Source organism: Carya illinoinensis, chromosome 9, assembly GCF_018687715.1.
Source record: "Carya illinoinensis cultivar Pawnee chromosome 9, C.illinoinensisPawnee_v1, whole genome shotgun sequence".
In the NCBI taxonomy this organism is placed as follows: Eukaryota; Viridiplantae; Streptophyta; class Magnoliopsida; order Fagales; family Juglandaceae; genus Carya; species Carya illinoinensis.
This window is the reverse complement of record NC_056760.1, coordinates 12,621,108-12,645,009: the sequence shown is the minus strand read 5'-3', so window position 1 is coordinate 12,645,009 and position 23,902 is coordinate 12,621,108. Positions and strand designations below refer to the sequence as shown.

The 23,902-nt window shown below is 36.8% G+C and overlaps 3 protein-coding genes and 1 long non-coding RNA gene across 7 annotated transcripts; 1 reads left to right on the top strand and 3 right to left on the bottom strand.

Annotated features, from left to right (window-relative positions):
• Positions 1-8,338: 8,338 nt before the first annotated feature.
• Positions 8,339-11,606, top strand: LOC122276724 (glucan endo-1,3-beta-glucosidase 5-like). The gene is made up of 2 exons (XM_043086634.1): positions 8,339-9,048; positions 10,314-11,606. Exons 1-2 carry the CDS (start codon positions 8,651-8,653, stop codon positions 11,413-11,415), a joined length of 1,500 nt encoding a protein of 499 aa, XP_042942568.1. The 5' UTR covers positions 8,339-8,650; the 3' UTR covers positions 11,416-11,606.
• A 299-nt stretch (positions 11,607-11,905) lies between these two features.
• On the bottom strand, positions 11,906-12,741 carry LOC122276725. Its single transcript, XR_006228931.1, has 2 exons — positions 12,319-12,741; positions 11,906-12,218 (listed from the first exon to the last, which is right to left on the bottom strand). It is a non-coding gene; the product is annotated as an uncharacterized LOC122276725 (long non-coding RNA).
• A 2,595-nt stretch (positions 12,742-15,336) lies between these two features.
• LOC122275058 (E3 ubiquitin-protein ligase RGLG2-like) lies at positions 15,337-19,237 on the bottom strand. Of its 4 annotated transcripts, none has more exons than XM_043083996.1 (11): positions 19,007-19,237; positions 18,047-18,420; positions 17,390-17,615; positions 17,142-17,252; positions 16,950-17,047; positions 16,728-16,783; positions 16,540-16,645; positions 16,297-16,424; positions 16,006-16,201; positions 15,783-15,839; positions 15,337-15,711 (listed from the first exon to the last, which is right to left on the bottom strand). In XM_043083996.1, exons 2-11 carry the CDS (start codon positions 18,278-18,280, stop codon positions 15,628-15,630), a joined length of 1,296 nt encoding a protein of 431 aa, XP_042939930.1. In that variant the 5' UTR covers positions 18,281-18,420; positions 19,007-19,237; the 3' UTR covers positions 15,337-15,627. The 4 variants fall into 4 exon arrangements, with proteins under 4 accessions (XP_042939930.1, XP_042939929.1, XP_042939928.1 ...); XM_043083995.1 differs by lacking the exon at positions 19,007-19,237 and adding an exon at positions 18,743-18,981; XM_043083994.1 differs by lacking the exon at positions 19,007-19,237 and adding an exon at positions 18,780-18,981.
• Positions 19,238-22,051: 2,814 nt separating this feature from the next.
• LOC122275039 lies at positions 22,052-23,805 on the bottom strand. Its single transcript, XM_043083967.1, has 3 exons — positions 22,690-23,805; positions 22,481-22,597; positions 22,052-22,369 (listed from the first exon to the last, which is right to left on the bottom strand). The coding sequence occupies exons 1-3, from the start codon at positions 22,831-22,833 to the stop codon at positions 22,211-22,213; spliced, it is 420 nt and encodes a 139-aa protein (XP_042939901.1). The 5' UTR covers positions 22,834-23,805; the 3' UTR covers positions 22,052-22,210.
• Between the last annotated feature and the right edge of the window lie 97 nt (positions 23,806-23,902).

Here is a 23,902-nt window from a genome sequence, read left to right as displayed (position 1 = left end):
AGAGAGGACATTGCCTCATCACGGGCGGCAAGCTCAGAATTTAGACGAGAGCTCTCAGCCTTAAGACTCTCCCAAGCCTCTAAAAGTTGCCGCCTGGCAGAATCCCTCTCCGAAAGGAGAATTGACGAGGCGAAGTCGACCTTGGCCTTAGCCTCGTTTGCCAGGCAGGCTGCTTCACGTTGTGCAAGGAGTTCAGCCTTGCGTATCTCCAGATCACCTTGCAAAGAGTGGGAGTAGCTCTCGAATTGCTCCAGTAGGGTTTTCAGCTCCTCCCTATCCTCGGCCAGAGCAGCCAATTTAACCCTGTCAGCCCGCCATCTCTCCAAGGCACGTTTGGCTATGTAGCATAGTTGGCGACGCCCCCTGACCTCCTCATCGAGACGGGCACGGTTGGCAACAATCCATGCCACCAAGTCAATGATCCCCTGCAAAAAAAGAAAAACAGTTCACCAACATGAAAAAAAAAAGGCAAAGATATGAAATAAGTATATACAAGAAAGGACACAAAGTATAATACCTTAGAAAGCCAATTTTTCAGATGATTTGCCATTTAGGCAGTGGCCTCTGCCTGAGAGTGGGCTGATGTTGAAGAACCACCACCACTAGTATCCCTCCTCACGATCTCGCCAGGGGCTGAAAGGTTTTCTCCCTCGGGCCTCGCAGACAGAGCCATCGTCCTCCCCGATGGATCAGCTAAGCACAATGGGGGCAGAGGAGGTGGTGGTTGAGCCAAGTCAGCATCACGAAGGCAGACGTCTTCCTTTAAGAAATTCGCCCACTCCTCCTCAAGGAAGGAGTTAGTATTCCCACCAATAGAGGAGGCATGTGTAGGAGGAAGAGAAAGTCCAGACCCATTGCCAATGGGCGAGGGGGTTTTTCCCCCAGAGATGGTGTCCGGTAAGCTCTCTGGGGAAGTTGGGCGTGAGCCAACCTCGCCTCCTGTTTCAGCTGGGCATGGGGGGACGTCCCTTGTGGCGCCTTCAGCCTCATTCACAGGTAAGACGCCTGGCGTTTCCCCATGGCTATGGGCAAAAGAGTGGCCGCTTCTGCAGGGGCAACATTAGTAGAAAGGGGCAAACAAGCTCCCACTGAAGTGATTGAGTCGAGAATGAGGGCCGCAACCACTCTGATGCTTAGCTCGAACTGACTCGCCCACCCCGCCAACACAGGAAACTCAAAAGCAAGGGTAGGTGTTGGGGCGGGATGTTGTGTCCCAGACATGGCCTAGAGGGAGGCAGCCAGGCCAAAAAGGAATAGGTCGACTAAGCTCTCCACATCCCTCAGGCTGCGAGAACGTGGCGGCGACGGGGACGGCAGTGGCAAGGAGGGCTTAGTGGTACTAGGCGGGGTAGAACGCTGGTTGTGGCCCTTCTTCGAAGATACTGCAAGGACCTCCGGTTGGGGCAATAGGGACTCAGTGGCAGCCAGTTGTAGAGACCCAAGAGAAGGAGTGCCCTACTGCAGCATCAAGCCCTGGGCGCCCCTTGAGGGCACTAGAGTCTCCTGTAGAGCACAAGAAGGTAGAAAGGGACTTCCAGGGCGAGCTTTCTTTTGGCGACCGCCTACTTTGTTCTTCTTCTTGGTCCTCTTCTCTCTCTTCTCGGCGGCCACCTCCTTTTCTCCAACGTTCTTCTTTTTACTCCTTTTTTTTTCCTCTTTTCAGTGGCCTCTTCCTCCTCCTCCTCTTCTGCTTAGAGGATTCGGACCTCGTGGTTTTCTCAGTGGACTTTTGCAGGGGAGGAGGAATGGTGTCTGTAATCATGAAGTCGCGCCCTTGAACAAAAGACCGGTTGAGAGACTTCAAGAATCGATCAATGTGGGCAGTGGTCAGTAAGTTGTCAGTCCAAAGCGCCTATGGATTAGCTTTGGCCCAAGAATCAATTGCCGTTATTTGAGCCAGTTCACGACGCAACAGGGCCGGCATCTTACGCCATAGATCCTTCTCATCAGGAAGAGGGTGCCAAATCATTCTAATTGGAAAATCACGAAAAACTTCTTCCGTGTCAGGGTATTCCCAATTTTGGCCAGAGACATAAAAGAACCTAGTGGTCCACGCCTTGGCATTGGAGTAGCGAGTCTCGAACCAGGCCAACGTTTGCCCATCATCTTTTCTACGGAAGCCAAGGACATTGCCCTTGGAATGTAACGGGCCAGAAAACACAAAAAGGCCAGAGGGTGTAATGGGCCAAAAAACATAAAAAGGTAGTGGGTAGTTTGGGCCTCTGACCATGTCTACATAATTTCCAAGTACCCAAGCCCATGCAGTCACACCCAGCACTTTCACAGCGACAAGATTGGTCAAAAATAAATTTCATCCGCTAGAAGGTGAATAGAATTGGCAGGTTAGCTGGAGGGACCATTCCAACCGGAGGGCCCTGGGTCATATAAAAAGGGCCCATAATATATTAAACACCAAGAATCCCAGAGTTTGGGCCCACCATGAGCCCAAAAGTCACGAAGGGATGGTTAAGAGGAATTCAAAAGGAGACATACATGGCGCCACCTTTAACGGAAGGATAAAAACAGCAAGAACTGGTAGGGTTATTCAAAATCCTAAGCTTTGATCTATTCCGATAAATCCTGGATGAGATGTGTACGGCAAACGAGTCTATATATACAGGTAATCTTTAAGGTTTAAAAGAATAATCTCTCTGAACTAACTTTAGTATCGAAGTGTTTGCAGGAGGAGTCCTCATCGAGTTTCATCAAAGAAGAACGGCTGAGTTGTGGGAGATTAGAAGTGAGACACGTCCCGAGCACAAGTCTTCAGTTTTCGGTTTTCAGAAGTGAATACTTTTCTTGCCATAATCTCGTTTAATTCGGGTTGGGCTTAACCTTTTTAAGATTTGGTTGTGTTTTAAATAAATGGGCTTGGTTAAAATTTAGTTATATATATATATATATATATATATCTGTTTAAATTGCTTTAAGTTAGTCTTATTAGTGTGGACCTTGTTTTAAGTATCAACAATTATATTTGCATTGGTAACATTTTTATTCAGTCTATTTTAAGTGTCCTATTATTTTGTAATATGTTATGGGTATTTAAATGTTTTAAATATCAGTATTCATTGACTTTCGTATTGAACAAAATACATATTTGTTTATCTTCTTCCTTATGAATTATATTAAGTGAATATAATGTTAGGAAGTGGTGGTATTTTTGAGGTTAAGAGAATTGTAGGTTTCTTTGAGGAATAAAAATATACGATTTGAATATTTCAGGAGAGATTATAAGTTACGTGTTCAATTGGAGATTCACTCAGATTTTATGAATTTTTAGGTAATGATTGATATTCGTTTGGCTCTGTTATGAAGAAATTCTGAAAAGTTAAGAAGTTCAAGTAAGCGAAATTTATATGCTAGACTTTACATAAAAATAAAATGAACTGGGGCTGATTTATGAAAATGCGAATTATATGTTAAGAAAAAAATTATGAAAACAACCTCAATTATTTGTTCGACATCATTCATGAATTCTGATGAAAGAGAAAACATTTTTGTCATGATTGGTGTAAACATGAGCTTATTTTCTGGCATTCAGTTTTTGAATTGTGCAAAAGAGAACGAATATAAAATTTTATGCATAAATTATATATTTTTTTGATATGATTATGTTATGATTCGAAGATGTTCTATACTCTGATATGATATGATGTGATTTCTGAAAATTTTTTGCATGACATTTAGAATCTAGATATGGTTTGTGGATGGTTATCTGTTTGACCTATCACAAGTGCCAATAATGGCTTCTGTTTAGGTTGGTACCAACTATTTTGTTTCTGGTGCACCCGCTTTGAAAACAAAGTGATTTTCTGGTGGTCTTTCCTATGTGTACACTTAGGGCTCCAAAAATAAATAAAGAGAATATTCACATTTTGTTTATACTCAATTAGCTACTGGGATTTGCACAACCCTACCATGAGGATCAAACATGGCTTCTAATGTGATATAATGTTATGATATGATGATGGTCAGTTATACTATGCCAAAAGATTTTAAATAAAAATATTTTTGAATATGAAGATGATATGATTCTGGTGAGTACTTTATTTTGATAAGATGTGGTATCTGAAAAATTTTTGGCATAACTATTTGGTTCTAAATTTGATTTTGTCTCTACTTTTTTCAATTAATAAGGGACCCTACCACAGGAGATGTACATGGTATCTATTTCTGTGTGATGTGATATGGCCTTGCCATGGGAAAGAATAGTGGTAATCAGTTTCAATTCTGATATGCACCTGCTTGGATATTTGCAAATGTAAAACCTTACCACGGGGTTTAAACATGGCTTCTGATTTGATATGATGCTTTGATTATGATGATGATGAATCAGATACATTATAACAAAGTACTTTTGAATATGAATATTTCTAAAACTTTGCTCTGATTTTTTATAACATGTTTATGCTTCCTCACTCTGAAAATGAAAAGGAAAGTGTTTTGTTATGCATTCTGATCTATATAAATACTCATGTTTATATGTTAGTATATGTTTTCTACTTATTGAATTGTTGATAACACACCCCTATCTCCATAAAAGTTTTTAGATGATTTTGGAATAGTTCAGCTAGAGAACACGAGTAGGAAGTAATGGAAAAGTTCGATGATCATATATGAAGAAATACTAAGGGTATAAGTATTTTTGGAGGATAATCATTTGTAGGTTTACCTTTGGCGGCTATTTTGGTACTTCAAGTTATGGGTAATTTGAATCTTTGTGAAATTTTTATTCTATTTTATTGAAGGTTTTGATTAATAATTCTCTGAATGAGTATGTCTATTTGGGTTGAGCAAATGAATTAATATTTTATGGAGTTTTTCGGATTTTATAATTGTAATATTGGAGTTGATATTCAGTAATATGAGCTAACTCTCCGGACCTCCGGAACCGGAGCTAGCATTACAACAAAATGATCTTTCTCTCTGCAGGCCGGTGGCTGGGCGTCTAATTCACTCAGCTGAAGAATAATCCTCACAAGAGCTAGCTTATATATGGTTATTTCCAGAAAGATTCATCAAGGTCCAAGGAAGGTTGATGCAGCATGCAATGAACCAGAAAAGAAAATGGAGCGAAAATATAATATATGGGTTCTAGAGTTTGATCGAAAGCCAAAACTAATTACTATATATAGCAAATCTTCAACCTGCAGAAACTCTCACTAGAATATGCATATATGGTTTCTAAATGTCATATATGATTGATCTCCAAATTAATGTCATGTGATTCTCGTATAGAACATTATTAGATGGATGGATAATTAATATTTCAGTCATTCTGTGGTCGTGACATGAACACTTTGGGTTAGATCCTGGGGCAAAAATCTATTTTATCTACTTTGAAATCGCAGCATTTGGTTGGAACTGATCTCGAGCATCTATGCATAATGTGTCACCAACTTTTATAAAGATGGACAAACCGGAATTCTTTTGTGGCTTTGTGAAAGCTAGGGAGGGAATCTCATATATATGCGTCTCCTTTTACAAATCTCCAAAAGTCTAAAAGCAGGTAGGAAATAGAATAAAAGTGTACTTATCAACTTCCTAACACCAACAATTGCGCTGCAGCGAGTCTCATGTCTTATTTGAATTTGAGCCATCCAGCTCATGTTCTGAGCCTACAAAATATGTTTGGACCTCTACTTTGGGGATGGTCTAGACAAGTGCCCATTACTGCCTTTAACCTGCGTTATAGATTTATGTGGAAGAATTGCTAGCAAACAACGTACAAAGGCATTTGCTTTGCCCAGAAACTAATACGAAGGCATGATGCCCGGCCAAAATAATTCAGGTCGATCACTTTATATATAGACTAAAAATGGTAGAATATTTGTTATTATAATGATTGTCCATGGGATGGCAACTTACAGCATTCTTTCAGAACTGGGTACGTCTTTTTGTAAAGAGCTTTCTCCCAAGAAAAATAAAGGATATATAGAAAGGGACTACTGCACAAATTAAAGCCAATTTGCGACGTGGTATGGCATGTTATATGTCAATCGTGTCAAAAGAATGTTTGAACATGGCCTTCTTTGGGTGATGGGGCTACAGGTGAAAAAATTAATTATAAGTCTTTGAGGTTGATTTTGAGATAATAACTACTGGAATTTAGACTGATACCTAAATAATAAAGATAGATGGTGCATGAAATTAGGCCTGTTCTTTCGGGTCAGGTTTATAATCAGGAATCTGTTTGTTCCGGGCTGGTACCTGCACAGAAAAATTCGAGTACACCCGGTTCGGATACCAAACCCGAGTTTAAAATCCAGAACCCGTTTTTTTTAATTTTTGTATGCTTAAACCCGACTGTGACACCATGAACGACAAGGCGCTACAAAGAGACCAAAAGAGAGAGTTGGAAGCAGAGGACAAAAGAGCGGGGACAAAATTGTTTTGATGGTTATGACTGTTTTTATGCAAAGAGATAGAAATAGATGAGTTGCATGTGGTTAGCTTAGCCAACATTGTGGGAAGAAAGTGAGAGAAAGTAGAGGTGGTGCATGGTGGGACATTATCAAATCCTATGTTTTCCAATATTTCTGCTTAATTTGCATGATTGTTTTGTCAACAAATTAATACATAAAGAGTCATGCTATATACTATATTATCATTCCATTTACATCTAATTATATATAATGTGATGCATTTATTACAATTTGATGATAAAAAAAACATGTAATAAATAATCATTTAATAGTGATAAATGTGCAACATTTTACTTAGTGAGATGCAAGTAAGATGGTAATATGACATATAAAATTTTCCATACACATAACGCACTAATAATAACATGTATATATATATATATATAAATGTTATTTGTTATTTATTTTAAAAAATTAATACAAATAGCTAGAATTGATTTTATGAATTTTAATGTTAAAAAAAAAAAAGGAGGGTACATCCCGGAAATTGAGGCTCCGAAATTTTAAAACCAATTTCATTCGAGCCAGAATCTGGATGAATAATGTTACATGAAATCTCATATTGTTTAGAAATGAGAAGTTCTTATTTTTTATAATGTTTTAATGAAACTTTAATTATATCATTCATTAATTATTTTAGAATATAAGTTATGCGGCTTGTATCTTTCATTGAAGAATTACAAATGGTATCACAACATATCCAAATAAAAAACGTGGGACTTGAGCTTTAAGGAAAAATTCTTTTTACTTATAATATTCTAGCAGGGCTTCAATTATATGGGTTATATCTAGGCTTTGTAAATGCTTTTGTACTAGGTCCACCATTATTATGGTCTTCACTATTTTGTAATCCAGTTTAGAAAATATTATTGAAACTAGAAATTTACGAAAGATGACGGGGATCCTAACAACTTCTCCCATGATATTAATGAAGAATAAGAAATGGATCAAAATGGTGTGCTCTCTTGTTTTATATATGGGGCCGTAATAAGTGTTGTGCCATGCACGGTGTCGGAAATGGGCAACATTTAGACATGAGTGGATGCGCAGAGGACGCTAGATCCAACCTTTTTTGCAGGCAAATTATAGGACACCTCCTAAATCCTAAGGTGAAGAAAGAGAAAATAATGATTAATTTTGATGCATATCATTTGGCAGTTGCGATAGGGGGATGGCGGCACGTGAGACTCATGTGCATAGAAGGAAGATCGAAGGAGGTTTTGAATGAGAAAGGAATGCTTGAGCTGAAAAATGAGGTCGTTTTTCATATGGATGGAGAGGAATATTTCACCACCCACTTGGCAATCAAACTCCATTGAGGTGACATTCAATTCCGAGCATCTAACCACAAAGAGAATTATCTATCTATCTATCTATCTATCTATCTAGATGGCATAATCCTGAGCATCGTACAAATTTTAGCAACCAACCATTGACACATAGCGCCGGAGTTTTGGACCCTTAACTTTACCCACTCCCTAACATTAATGCTGATGCAGATGCGGTGGGCATGGTGCGCCTACTTTGCAAATTCCCCATGCAAGTTGGTCGCAACCTCAACCTGATCATAAGCAATTCCTCACTAACGACAAAGATAGTGTGCACCTTTCATCCGAGTGCTGAGTAATTTATTAATTACTTTCAAAACTCATAGATTCTTAGATAACTGAGTAATTGAAAAATAATTTGACAATCTAAAACCGTACGAAACATTACTCTAGAAACCTACATTGCCCATCCAGCAAAGGTGAATTGCAAAGGCGCACCTGTTTTATGACTACTAGCTAAGATGGTATGTCACATCATATGCACATTCTCTCTTTTTTAGACGTGCTACGTGTGCCATTTGCATAAAAGAGGTCAAGGGTAGCCGCAAAGGGTAGCCATTGGAGAATCTGGCAGTGGAGGGTATTTTGGTCATGGTATACATTTTCACAAGATCATTCATAATCTCTGGGAGTTTCTTTGGCTTTACTCTTTTTTGGTGGTTTGCATTCAACAGACAAGCCCCTAACTCTTCTTGAGATTTGGGACCAGCAGGTCCCGTACTGCTGTGCTCGTTCCCTCGCTCGCGGAAGAAACTCTGTACATCTTTCGTGGACAAAGCTTCAAATAAACCTTAACAGACAAAAAGAGAAGGCTCTCTTTTTGCTTGTTTGGGCCAAATTGCACAACTTTCTTGAATAAAGTTTCAATTAAACCTTAATTCTATGACTGAATGAATGATTTTGGAAGCCCCCAAAGTCTCCATTTTCAAACGGACAAGAATGATAGAGCCCAGATTCAGATTCAGAGCCGTAGCTCTACTCTCTGTGATTCTTGTTGTAGGTTCATCTCTGAAGGCAGAATCAGCTATAGGAGTGAACTGGGGGACCCTGTCATTCCACAAGCTGAAGCCCTCCACAGTGGTGGATCTCCTGAAACTCAATAAGATACCAAAAGTGAAGCTGTTTGAGGCAGACCCGGGTGTTTTGGAGGCTCTCATGGGGAGTGGGATACAGGTGATGGTTGGTATCCCTAATGAGATGCTGGCTGCCTTGAGCTCATCCACTGTGGCCTCTGATTTGTGGGTTCGACAGAATGTGTCCAGATATGTGGTTAAAGGTGGTGTTGATATCAGGTAACTTCTCTTCTTAGGCTTAAATCTCTCAAATTTTTTTAGTTCCTTCTACCTTCTTTTTCTGGGTTCTGTCTTGTCGTCTGTGGATCTGAATATTTAGCTGTTTTGGTTACCAAACGTTGGATGATAAACTCCACTTAGTAAATCGCCATAGCTATATGCGGCTCATTTATTTCCACCCTTTCACTGAGCAACCACGAAAAAAGGATTCGCCTGCTTAACTTCTTTATAGCTTAATTGTATTGTCAAGTATGCACATTGTCATCAAGTATACTATGAGCATTTGTCGCCCATGGTGATACTGGTATATCTTGGGCAGTGATCTACTCGATCTGCTTAGTCAGGCATATGAGCAATGCCTGATTGGGGGGGATTACTCATTAATTTGAAAGTGTAGCCAAAATGATTTGTTTCTACTTGGCATTGAAAATTCCCCCACAATAGAAGGTAATTTTTATTCTCTCACGAATGGGAAATTATTGTTTCCTATAATTCAGAGTAGGTGCTAAACTTGTGGAATAAATTTTCTTACTGCAATTTTACTGGAAAATGCAATTATTACAGACAATTCAGGTCATAACTTCTTAATGTAAAATCACTAATACTTTGATTTAGTAAATAATATCGGAGTTTTTGGCACAAAGCTTAAAATGATCATTTAGTGGCTATATCAAATTCATCCAGGAAAGGAAAAGAGAGCAAAAGGTAAAAAAGGCCGGTCCATGTATTAGTCTACTTCATGTACTATCTCCACTTAAGTAGTGTACTTTGTGCTTCTGGTAGTTCCATCGAACTGCTGATAGTTCTGAGCCTGTCCTATCAAAGCTTTGAATTTCAACTTCTCCAATCTTCGCCTTGTGAGAGCGATAGGACTCTAGTTTTATAAATGAGCCCTCACTTATGACGGATGAATATGATGCTACAAACCAACATCTAGAATATACAAAATCAAATAAAGCTCAAACCAAGATGTAAGCTTAATTCTGGTCTTTCTTCAAATAGTTTTTTCTTCACCAAAGTGCCCAAGGCCTATGCTTTCTTGAATCCAATCGTAGATATTATGCCAGTAAATACTGTAACTGTGAATACTGAGACAGAGAGAGGAACTCTTAGAATCGATTGAACTCGACTGCCTGTGTTACGTTGTAAGTGACACATCTTAATAAGAGTGCACAGTATGTGTTGGATATCTCTCTATCTCTCTTGCACACAGGAGTTTCAGGTTTCCATCAGCAAGCTATTCAGTTCTTACCTTGTCATTGCAGGTATGTTGCTGTAGGAAATGAGCCCTTCCTTTCTAGTTATTCAGGTCAATACGAGTCCTATGTCATGCCTGCACTGCTCAACCTAGAACAGTCCTTGGCCAAGGTGAATCTTGCAAGCTACATAAAGTTGGTGGTTCCTTGCAATGCCGATGCCTATGAGTCCTCTATTCCTTCTCAAGGGGCATTCCGGCCTGAACTGACTGAAATTATGACTCAACTTGTTTCCTTCCTGAACTCAAATGGTTCCCCCTTTGTAGTCAATATCTATCCATTTCTAAGCCTCTATGGTAATTCGGATTTTCCACAAGAATATGCATTCTTTGAGGGGACTACTCATGCCGTTACAGATGGGCCCAACGTTTACTACAACGCATTCGATGGAAATTTTGATACTTTAGTTGCAGCACTAAGCAAAATTGGATATGGTCAGATGCCTATAATTATTGGGGAGGTTGGTTGGCCTACAGATGGTGCCATTGGTGCAAATCTCACTGCTGCGAGGTTTTTCAATCAAGGGCTCATAAATCATGTTGTGAGTAACAAAGGAACCCCATTGAGGCCAGGTGTGCCTCCAATGGATATTTACCTTTTCAGTCTACTTGATGAAGGGGCAAAGAGCATACTTCCAGGAACCTTTGAGAGACATTGGGGCATTTTTTCCTTTGATGGCCAAGCTAAATATCCGCTAAACCTTGGTATGGCCAACAGATTATTAAAGAATGCAAGGAATGTTCAGTATCTCCCTTCTAGATGGTGTGTGGCAAACCCATCTACAGATTTTTCAGCTGTGACAAATCACATGAAACTTGCCTGTAGTGTAGCAGATTGCACAACACTTAACTATGGGGGATCATGTAATGGCATTGGAGCAAAGGGAAATATCTCATATGCATTCAACAGTTACTATCAGCTGCAACTGCAGAATTCACAGAGCTGCGATTTTGATGGGCTTGGTATGGTCACTTTCCTTGACCCTTCCGTTGGTGATTGTAGGTTTCTTGTTGGAGTCACTGATGTTAGTTCATCAAGTTTTCGACTGGTGCGTCGGTGGGCCATTCCTTGGGGTTTAATTATGTGGGGATTTTGGGTCTTTGTAATGTGAAACGAGGTTTCGTTAGTGGGTTTTTCAGTCCCCCTCTTCTGAAACTAGGAATGCTAAACATAGGAGATAGAATACTTTAGTTATTTTAGAAAATCAAAATTATTCCGGGTATGTGATTGACCGAGTGTATCATGTAAGAAACAGAGTAAGCGCCCGTGGAGCTGAATTATTCAGTTATACTCTATATCCAACTAGCTCATCTCTCTCTCTCTCTCTCTCTTCAAATTGATACTGATGTCTATCAGATATTTTAATATCTCACTGCATTCTCCATGTTGAATCATGATTTGTAATGAGATATGCCCACGAAACAGGTGTAAAATGATGGACCTTGGTTCTGTTATGCATTTAAAATACAGAAATGCTATTTCACCCAAAAATAGCTCCCGAATAGTTCTCCCGACACCCAACAAAAAAAAAAAAAAAATCTTATTTTTTTTTTTCTTAATGATTAAGAAAGTGTTTTTTAATAATGTTGGACATTCGGGGATGTAGCACTGCTCTTTAAAATATTTCAATTAACCTGGATACATCTTTCTGCCTAGAACATCCATCAAAGCAAAGTTTAGTTGTTGAACACAGAAACCAAAGAGAACCGCATTCGGGAAATCAAACCATTAGAAGCTTCTGCTGCTTACAGAATGATGCTCCAACATACAATTAATTATTCATTTCCTTTTTTCTGTTTATCTGGTGAGTTTTAAGAAAGTTTGGGATGCATCAAGTGCAACATCCGTCTTCACAGCATACTTTTCCACAGCGGATTAATGGCTTCCAAATGAACCAGCAGCAGCGACAACCAGCTTCAAACATCATGGATTCATAAGGGTTAAAATCCATGAGCATAAAAGTTAGAAATGACACAAAATGATGAGCAGCAAGGAGAATTGATGATGATTTTACCTTGGGGTTGAACCACTCGCTCAATTAATTGCAGACGAACACCTACCGTTGCATTTGCTGACATGATAATGGATGCCATTACCAGGAGCCAAGCAACAGCAATCACCAATTTCTCCTTTCTCACCATCTTCAAGCCCACTCACAACTGACTGAACAAATGTAGTATGACATCTCCTTCGACTCCTGCATCCTATTTATACTCGTGTTTCAATCCTTTAGCCGAAGTCGATGACCTCAAGTCTCTCCGTCAACTAGGCATGTGGTGCTGTTTCGTCAAAGGATGTGGGTGCCTTGTCTTTTTCCAAACGAGAATCATTGGTTTCTATACAGTACAATGCAACTGGTCCGCCATTGTTGACCTTAGTTTTGTGGATTTGGCTACATCTTTATTTCCATTTGGATGTTATGGAAGTATCGTTTTAAACGTAATATGAAAAGTGATTCAGAATAAAATATGGTACTCCAGAAACTTTGCACCCTTTGCAAAATTGGAAGATACTAAAATGTTTCTGGCTGGTCTGTTCATCCTTCTGCATACGCCGAACATCTCTGTCGTGATTGCACTAGTTGGGCTATATGCATTGAACAGAGCACTATACTCCAAAAATTTTCTTATTTTTTCTTTGAACCATATTGACAGTCCACGAGCATTGAGAAATATCAATTTTGGTAATTTGTTTACCATTTACGTTTAAAAAAAAAACACCCTTAACGTAATGAAATTGACATATCTTGAGCTATAACGCAGTAAATGAAAATTTTGATCTTCAAAATCTGGTTGAGACCTTGGTCTTTGTTAAGAACTAAAAGGAGAATCAATCATACACGATACAAGGTTTATGTGATCCGGCATTAATATATCTATATCTATTGAGTTGTAGAGAATTTTATTTCAGATGATAACCAAAGAGTACGACGGTGGTACATGGGTGTAATAAAAGTACAAGTAAATCCTAATCCAATGGATCAGGTCGGATCAAGCATCTGCTCCATGTCTCAAGTTTCAATGAAAAATTACTAAAAAATCGCAAGTCTTTTCTTCCCTACTCTCCTTGTGTTGTGCTTTAGTGATGGAAACCTAACGAACTTTATCTAGTGGATATAGGAAATAAGAACCCTATATAATGTACTAAAATAAGTCTATCCATCTTCTGAAAAACTAATATTTTTCAGAATATTCGATTTGGCACTTTAAAATTTTTATCTCAAATTCAAAATTATCATCTTATCATTACAATTTTTCAAATCTCTATATAAAATATAATAAATAATTAAATTTTTTCTTAATTTTTTAAAATTCAATAATAATAATAATAATAATAATATTTTAATATTTCATCTTAAAACTCAAAATTTTCATCTTACTTACCAAATTGAACCTCTACCCACTAAGAATTATAACATATAAAGCTAAAGTAACTCTACCCCATCAAGAGTCCTAATCTATAAATTCTTTAAACTTCTTTAAAAATGTATGAGAAATGATGAAACACCAACTTATCTATAATTTATATACAACCATTTAATAAAATAATATTATTTTTTAAAATTTTCTTTATTTGTGATTTAACTTTATATGATTAATTTTTAAATAAATATTATTATATTTAGAAGTGGTGATTTAGTTGTAGATGAGTGGTGCTCTATCATGACTTCTAAGAATTTACTAGATTTTATAAATTATAGAGGACTTTATCCCAATCTCAAGGAGGAGAAGACAATGTGAATGAACAGAACAAAGTTTCGTAAATACCAATGCTTCTAACATTATGCTTTCATTATCTAAGGGCTGTCAAGGGGTCGTCTCATTTCGAAATGGATTTCTGGACATATTTATCAGCTTTCAATATATTCTAACATTCATTAAGACGATAAAAGCTTTGTAACTGAAACATCAGATAATGAATAGGCAATCCAGTTTCCCAAAAGGTGCTTGTTGGGATGGAACTATTACGGTGACAACTAAAACTCATGACGCTCCGACTTCTTTGAAAAAGAAATGTGGATTTTGGGGGTCAATTCTTCCCATGCTTTTGTCTGCCTTCACGGTAGTGTAATTTGTTAACCATCTCGATCGTTTTGTACCGTAGTTTGCACCGTTGATGGTGATATATGTTACTGTTGAAGGCGGAGAACTGTCTTTAATCTTCAAGTAAGTTTATATATTGATGGTGCTTCCAAAGGCAATCCTGGTCTTTCTGGCTGTGGCGACATCTTTAGGTCCTCTAATTGCTCCATTATTGCTGGTTTTTCTTGTTTCTTGGGCTTTGGTACTAACACTCTTGCAGAATTATTAGCTCTGAAATTTGGTCTTACTTTGTGTTACAATTAAGTATTTTTGAACTCATTGTTGAATCGGGTTCTCTCTTTGTTGTAAATTGGTTTAATACTGAATCCCAAACCCCTGGTCATATTTTGATACTTGGGATGATATTTTACAGTTTAAGCAACATTTTCCCTTTAGTCTAAAATATGTTTACAAGGAGAGCAATACTTCAGCAGATAGTCTCGCCTCATTTGGAGCCCTGGGCAACACGGTAAGTTTCTCTTCTCTAGTTCAATTGCCTAAGCATATGCTTGGTTTGCATGCTCTGGATCGTGCAGGTGCTCCTAACTTTCGGCATTGACTCTAGTTCTTTATTCATTTACGTACCCTTTGTAATATTTTTTTTATTAATTTTCTCATTTCATTTTCTTTAGACGCTTGGTTTTGAGATTATTGTAACCCCATGCTCCCTCTGTATATGATATTCCTCCGTTATAAGTGAAGGTTATCAATACAATTGGACTACCGTCCTTTTTTTTTTTTTTCTAGTACATGATCCACAAGTTGCAACTCCATTTTCTTTCTTGAGCTAAATTGACATAATCCTGGTTCAATTTTCAATACTTGATCAACTCATCCGCCCTCATAAAGCCTCATTAGCTATGAATGTGTATAGGTAGCAGAATATGGAAAGTTCAAGGAGCTGTTATGAGCTTTGTAGGACTCTAAGCCAGATCAAGCTAACACCCAACTGATCTGTTTCAATTTGCATGTCATATTATTAGTAGTAAAGTTTTGAGTGCTTACTATAGGCATATTTTCTGATTCAATTAAAGGGAAATTACAATAACTTTTTTTTTCTTTTGGGTGAGCAGAAAAACTTTTTAAGCACACATTAAACCAAAGAAATCAGAATCATATGACCTTTGGTTCCTTAAATACAGCTAAAGTGTAGCTACTGTGATATAACTGAAGGCCACTTTAGGAGAGCCTAACAAGCTTCCTTCAATATGGCCGCGTATATGGCTGCTCAGTCGGATTCATTAGTCGTACAGCTTTATCCTTGTGATTATGTGGGTTCGACAAATTGGGCACAAGGTTAAACCACTTCCACAATCACAGCATGTCTGCAAAAGATAATAGAAAGATGTTATGGCTGATCAGAGAAATAGTCATTCCAGTTTCCATTTCAGAGTACCTGATGTCCACATCCCAGCGCAAGATCTTTCTTACTCCACAAACACACTGGACAACTCTGTAGCATAAAAAGACTATCAAGAAATTGGAACCAACCATTATGGCATAATTGAAATGTTTCTTTCAGATAATATATTATCAAAAAATGCGATTAATCTATAACTAATGTTCACTACTTCACCATTAAAAAGCTGTGTCACAGTGGCCAAAAAACAGAAACCTACCCTATCATGTGAGGATTGTTCTGCATATGGAGACAGCGCATACTGAAATTCATCTCCATAGCCACTGCTGCTTGACTGCATATATCTATTGCTGTGATCATTGCTGCTTGATGGTATATACTTAGCATAAGAACTCACTGAAATGCTCCCAACTGGAGGAGGGAGGGGAAACTTCCCAATTGTTCCTCTTTGAGAGCTGTTAGATAGGATTAAGGTAAATATTCTCATTACTTTTTTAGCAACGTTTCACTTATTTGTGTCATATGTGAAAGTGCATGATAGTGAAAATACCCCAGAAGGTGGAGGTCCACTGTAGCTTTATACTGTAATGGTATCTCCATTAGTGCATTCAGAGCAAACACTGTCTCTTTCATGGATGGTTGACTGTATTTCGACATGATTTCGGTAAAATTTACAAACTGCATAAAAGAAAAAAAAAAAAAAAAAAAAAAAAAGAAAAAAAAAAACTAGAGTAAAAACTAGCAAGACACGAACAGAAGTTAGTTGCATGAGTTGCCAATTCGGTTCCCTGACCTGGAAATTATCAAAAGCCCGAGATGGAATGTTGTCATCGAACTGGTGCATCATGTCCCACGGTCCATCACCAACTCCAACCAAAACTATGGACAAAGGATAGTTACTACAAAAAGCATGAAAAATCCCTTCAGACTTTGTAGAAGACATGTCACCTCATATAAAAGGTGCTCAAGTAATATTGCAACCTTGCTTTTACAATTGCATCAATGGTACTTCGCTCTTGAGGACCATTGGCCGGAACCTTGCATATCATGTTAGAATCAAGAACATCAGGTTAAGAGGACCATAAAGCATGAAGGAGAAAATCTAAATCGAGATAGTTTGAGTTTCCAGCTACTAGTTCAATTAAAATAAAATCTTAAAACGGATCTGCTACAATTAGAAGGTATAGAACTTATGTGACCAACCTGTCCATCAGCAATGATCACAAGAACATGATACCGACCGCAGGTGGCGTCAACTATTCCTATAGCAGTTTCAATGATTGGAGCAAAAGATGTCGGACCTGTCATATCAGTATACAACATTTTAGAATATAAATGACTGAGAAGTGACCAAAAGGGGGAAAACCCCAAAGTTTGGAGAATAATTTAACCGACCAGATAGATGTACATGTGGAACTATTTCTCTGTAACGAGCAAGTACATCCTCAAAGCCATTACATGGCCTATCCTCATAAAAGCTAAAAACGTCTTGATCATGTGTAGTTGCTGCAAAAGCATGACAGTGATCAGACTGTTATGCTTTAAGCCTCACTAAATTGAAATATTTGACAGAAGAGATTGCATATCTGTGCATATCTGTGACGCATGTTTCCATCTAAGTGGAAATTTGCACTGATACTTACCATCACCAAAGCCATAACAAGGAATAAGGTTATCCTCATCAAAAGCTGATAGTGTCCTTCCAATGATTGATATTGCCTGTTCATAAGGATTTGGCAAATCTCCGAGGTGATGCAGGCTCCTATGGTGGAAAGATCGTGCACCCGTCCACTCATTACTTTTTGTGAAATCAATACCTACAATAAGATTGGAAGATTCGAGGCCAGCTTGGTGAAGAGCTTCCGTCACCTATAATGCATAATCAAATATTAGGATCCAAGTTTGATTACAAACCAGTAAGAATCAGCAGGAGAGTATGCTAAGAATAACATCAGCTAATTTTAAATCTGATCATTTTTATTGTCAGGATTGAAAGAAACAGCAGAAGGCCTCAATGTTTTATCATGATTAACAAGGGAGAGAGCTAGAAACTCAACATCAGACTCATCTAACCTATCATAGTTGTTTTGTATACATTATCTTAAGGCCGACAAGAAGCTCAAAATGCTTTACCCTAACCCAAGAATATAATAGTTTCATCTCATCTCCTACCATATGCTTCATTTTATTCCAATTATCAATGGACCTGTAAAAAATGATGAAAGTGCTCAGGCAGCGGCACTGGCAAGCTTAGGAGACACATGCAAACATTCTCTTCAGGAAATGCAACGGCACAATACCTGTTCCAATGAGTTGTAGTTGTCACCAATTCTTCCGTACTTTAACTGCATACTGTTCCTTGCATCATAATCAAAATTCTTTCTAGCATAAGGATAAGGAGAGGATGAAGAGCTGAGATTTGATGAGGAACCAAAATTTGATGAAGAGCCGAGATTTGACGAAGCATATCCATATGGACCATCATGGCTGTAACTGTAGCGTTGACTGTCATATCTGGATGATTTGCCTCCCATATTAACGTCTCAACTTGCCACTGCTTCAAAAATTTGAAATTGTTCTTCTACCAAGCAAAGGCCTTAATCTCCTAGAGACTCTCTAATTCTTTCACAAACTTCACATTGACTCATTGATGCATCTCGATTTCATCAGTTTTCTGCGATGTGGCAAGCATATTTTAGGAACAACACATCATTTTGCAAATAGGGGATGTGCAATTCCTCAAACAAATTACAATATCATGTCCAAGATTTCCAATCGTAAGCAACATGAGCCAACTACAAAAAGGTATCTGAAAGTATTAACAATTACTTCTCAAAGATGAACAATTTTAATCCCAACATTCCTATGTATCAATACAACGGATACATAACCAAAATGATAGCAATTAACAGATATAACTAGTACAAGCAAACACGCAAGATAAATAGAAATCCATCCGAGTGTAACAACAAAAAACACACTGACAAATCTCTAACCTTGTTAAAATAACTGTATTCTGTCATCTGAACTTACCTGAGGAGCAACTCATACACAACAAACAAAGGCAATGAAAAAAAGCAACTGGTAGCAGAACAAATGTTAACAGGACCAAACACTAGGTAGAGACTTTGCGAAAGTCTTCTCGTTCTTGAATACAGAGATACAGAGGCGCGCAACTGTATCCATATATAAATAGCTAACTCATTAATGTGAGAGAGAGAGAGAGAGAGAGAGAGAGAGAGAGAGATGTAAACACTGACTCGCTGAAATTGAGAGGAAGCACCCATATTAATGTCGGACTTTCATGGTAGCCGCGTGAAAGCAACGGATTGCCCAAAAACCAAGTTCTATTATCTTAATCATCTAGAAACTATACTTCCAAGGAAATAAGCAGAAACCAACAAAGAAATTTCCATGCAGGCACCACCACTCCTAAGGCAGGGAGAAGAAGATTATTAAAAATGGATTTTTATAATTGAATGAATAATATGTTATGTACGCCAAGTGAAAGAAGTAAATAAATAAAAAATCTCCTAATGAAGATGGTATTCTAATCAAAATAGTATACATCGAACCCCAATGTATCATCAGAGCAAGAAAATCAAACTCCTCGAGTATCAGAAAGATTAATCATTGTTAATGCATAAATCTCAATCCCCACCAAACAAAAAAGTCAACTTGACCATAACAATAATTTCTTGGAATTAGTGAGGGCAAATGTAATGTAGATTATCAAGCCCAACACTAACATTCACTATATTACTTATATTGGTTAGGATAATGATGATGCTGCTGCTGATAAGAGAAGGAAAAGAAAACAATATTTAGCCATGTATGCACTGCACACCGATAATACAATACAAGTTATTTCACAGTCAACCCCAAACCAGTGGGGGCACTCTTGATTAAATTAGGTAACCATGCCATATCATAAGCCAAGTCCTTTGGACCAATTGGCAATACTTTGGGTTTTTTCACTAAGAGAATCAATGATCAAATCCCCCTCCCCCATGTATATATATATATAAAATATATATATTTAAGTCATCCAAAAATTTTATAGAAGTAAACTCACAAATTGAGTTTCATGCGGTAGTAAAATAATTAATTTTACAATAAAATTTTTATACGATATATCAGATTATGAAGTTATTTTTATTGTAAAATAAATCAAACGTATAATATGAAATTATGTCAGTTTGTGAGTTTATTTTCATAAAAATCACTTAATAAAAAGAAAAGAAAATCAATACGAAGTGTAATGGACTTTTAAAATTTTAAGTAATTTAATATTCGATATTAAAAATAGATAACATAGCTCAACATGACTCTTAATTTAAAAAAAAAAAAAATAGATAAATATGTTATAGCAGTGTAAATACATCTTCCAACTACCGTGACATAGTCAATGACATCCTTAAACATTTCGTCATCAACTTTCCACTACGTGTCATAGGAAAAAAGACAAATATTTTAATGATCTTTCATTATATTTTGCTTTCGTTATTAATTACAAGCAATCGATATAGATAAGAGTTATTAATCAAGTTGCAGTGTGATGTTGCCACTTATGTACCTTATAATAATGCCACCTGTCAGACCTTATATCTAATGGTCCTTGACCTCACGATTCATTTTGAAGTGATCTTTCAGTTTGTTGGATTGTTTCTCAACCCCTCCTCTTCATCAGATGCTACTACTCCTAATTCATAACCCAATATTTTTCAGAAAATTTGTTGTATGGCTTGACCTTCATGTAACCCTTGTGGTTAGATGGGGAAATTATGAACCCCGTTGGTTAATGGTACAATTGATATGAGAAAAATCCATTCGTCAGTCAGTGTTTGGTAATTGACAAACAGTTCATTATTATTAACAAATTATTCATTATTTTTTTATTATTATTCATAAATTATTTAAAATTACCTCAATATCCAAACATATTTTTCAAGCTAAGTTAATGTTTTCCAACTATAACCATATTTATCAATAGGATGTGGTCTTTCACTAGTTGGCATTAATAAAGTCATGCTACTACACCCATTTGCTGCCTCGTGGATGGACTTGGTCTGAACAGTTATGTCAGCATCTTCAAAAGACTTTGTCTGTTATAGTCAAGGTCAACGAAGCAAAATTCATCAAAATGGAAATTACTAAGCAATTGAGAAGGAAGGCCCATCATTATGGAAGGCCCATCTTTGTCTGTTACGTACGCCGTCGCCAAGTCAATGTGGTAGACATGTATACGTTTCTAGATCACCAATACAATGCGGTAGAATTTGATTTTGAAAAGGATTTGATTTTAAATTTCTCTTATAAGTCAAATTCTACGGTATCAATTGTGTGTTTTCTACGCCTGCTTATAAATAGGATTCTATTTTTTTTTTTTTAAAACGATACAATTATAATGATAAGATAATAAAATAGATATTATTGAAAAAGAAGTATAAATAAGGTCGATTGAGCATATTTTTTCATATTGAGATTCGAGACCAAGTCACAAAATTAGAAAAATGATACACATTAAAAAAAATGTGTATGACTTGTATGCCTTAGGGTTGTATCTAGATTAACTCAAAAGTACAAACATAGTCGCGTACTAATTTGCGTACTGATACTGATTTCTTCATATTCAAAATTTAAATTAGCATTATTTTTAATGAAATTTACTTTTTGACTAATCACATTAGATTGATACACATATTAGTACATAGTTATACTTACAACTAGATTTTTTTCCAAAAATTATTATAGTGCATTAATGGATGGCTATATCAATTGTGTTTTTTCTACGTCTGCTTATAAATAGGATTTTATTTATCTTTCCTTAAACAATACAATTATAATGATAAGATAACAAAATAGACATTACTTAAAGAAAAAGTATAAACAAGGTCGATTGAGCATATTTTTCCACATTGAGATTCGAGACCAAGTCACAAAATTAAAAAAATGATACACATTGAAAGAAATGTGTATGACATGTATGCCTTAGGGTTGTATCTAGACTAACTCAAAAGTACAAATATAGTCGTGTACTAATCTGCGTACTGATACTGATTTTTTCATATTCAAAATTTAAATTAGCACTATTTTTAATTAAATTTACTTTTTGACCAATCATATTAGATTAGTATATATATTAGTACACAGTTGTGCTTGTAACTAGATTTTTTTCAAAAATTATTATAGTGCATTGGATGGCTATATTTGAGTCTTTTAAAATTCATTTCTCCAGTTTAGATCATACATTGAAATCTAGACTTGAACCAAATTTAAACATTTGAAAATTTGAATTCCAAATCTAGATTAAAGAAAAGGAACTTAAAATCATGGCATTGATTTGGTATCCAAATCCAAATTCAAATTCTTCAATCCAAACACAACTTTAGAAATTTAAAGCATCGATGCATGACCATGGACGCCCAACATTTTTAGTTCACAGGAAATGCATGGTATTGACGTTACAGATTGATACCAACAAGAATAGAAACTAAAATTATCAAAACAACAAGGCAGGCAGCAATATCATTCTCCTTATTTGGAATCTCAACATCCATCTTCGGACTTGCCGTCTCAGATTGAGGCATGGTGGCATCCGACAAGACAACCGGTACTGCATTCTAAAGCAAATCAAAAACCAAAAAGATTGAGGGTTGAAAGCTGGTCTTAGCCAATATAACAACGACATGTAGAGATTAATTTAAGCAGTCGAGCATTAACAGTAAACATACAAGTGAATGATGCGAAGATGCAGTCTTCATCTCAGCTATGTTTGTTGACAGCTTCTCTAGTTTGTCCTCCAAAGCCGCATACCTTTTCTTTACTTTTTTAATCGCCTCTTTTAGTTTCTTACATAGGTTCAGGCAGACAAATAAAGATCGAAATCGTCACATAAACCAAAAGCAAAGTCCGAATGAAATGGAAAGGGAACTTGACTCACAGTTTTTTCATCTTTGCCATGTTTAAGTTGAGAGTATAGCTCTGCAACATGAGCCTTCAGTTCATTAACCTCACTCTCAAGGTTGGTGTTTCTGTATTTTACTTGATTAGTGTCCTGGGAAATCACCAACAACATGTACAGCATTGACAATGATGGAGTTGGATACTTCAGTACCTTTTTATGAGCTGATAGAGAATGTACATATTCAACAACATGAGTTGTTGAATAGATAGATAGAGATACACACTGAATTCTGAAGTGCGAAAACTCAAATTTTTCTTCTCGTCCTTTATTCCAACAAAAAGGTTTTTATTTAATCAAACAGCCATTTAACAAAGACTCTGACTCAACAAAACTTTTTGTGATATCTTTTGGAGACCAATTGGGTTTATAGAAACATAAATTGGGAGACCAAAAGGCGGGTCCCTTAACCAATACACCTCATATTTGCCTTACTTGGGCCTCAGACGTCATTCCCACTTTTTTTCAAATTTTTAGGCTATGCTCTGACTCAGCCTGTAACCACCATGTATATTTATATATATAAAAGGACAAAATACAATAAAAAGAAAGGGACACAAATAAAAAGTTATTATTTTTACACTGTCAATGGTACCACGCACCTACTGCACTGTTTTAAGGCTGTGATTCTCTAAAACAGAAATGCTAAACTACCGAAGTTGTGTCGGATGCAACTTTTTTAGTTAATTATTAATAAAATATTTTTAATAATACTGTGAATATTTTTTAAATAAATATTTAAAAAAAAATAAAATACACTTATCGGGACCTATGACTCGATGGCGGTTGCTTTTACTCTTATCTCTAAAAAGTAATCAAAACTCAGGTCCATTGCAGCCGCAGGCACCAAAAAGGTACACAGCTATTCAGAATTTAAAACCACTTTCTCAACATTCTAGTGGGTATATAGTGAAAAACATTTGGATATAGAGATATATTTTCTACAACACTCATTTTATATGTATATTTTTCTTACACTTAAAATCCATTAAGAACTTGAGCAGATCTTTTTTTCTTAAAACTCTTTGGTCAAACCATTAAAAAGCTACCGGAAACAAGCTGTAATAGCATTGTCACACAGATGCAAAAGTGTTTGTACTTCCCCGAGCCTCCCTCGCTGCTACCATGCATATCTAATTAGCAAACAACAGGGCTACACAACATTTCACCCCCCGAGCTCGGTAAGCAAAGC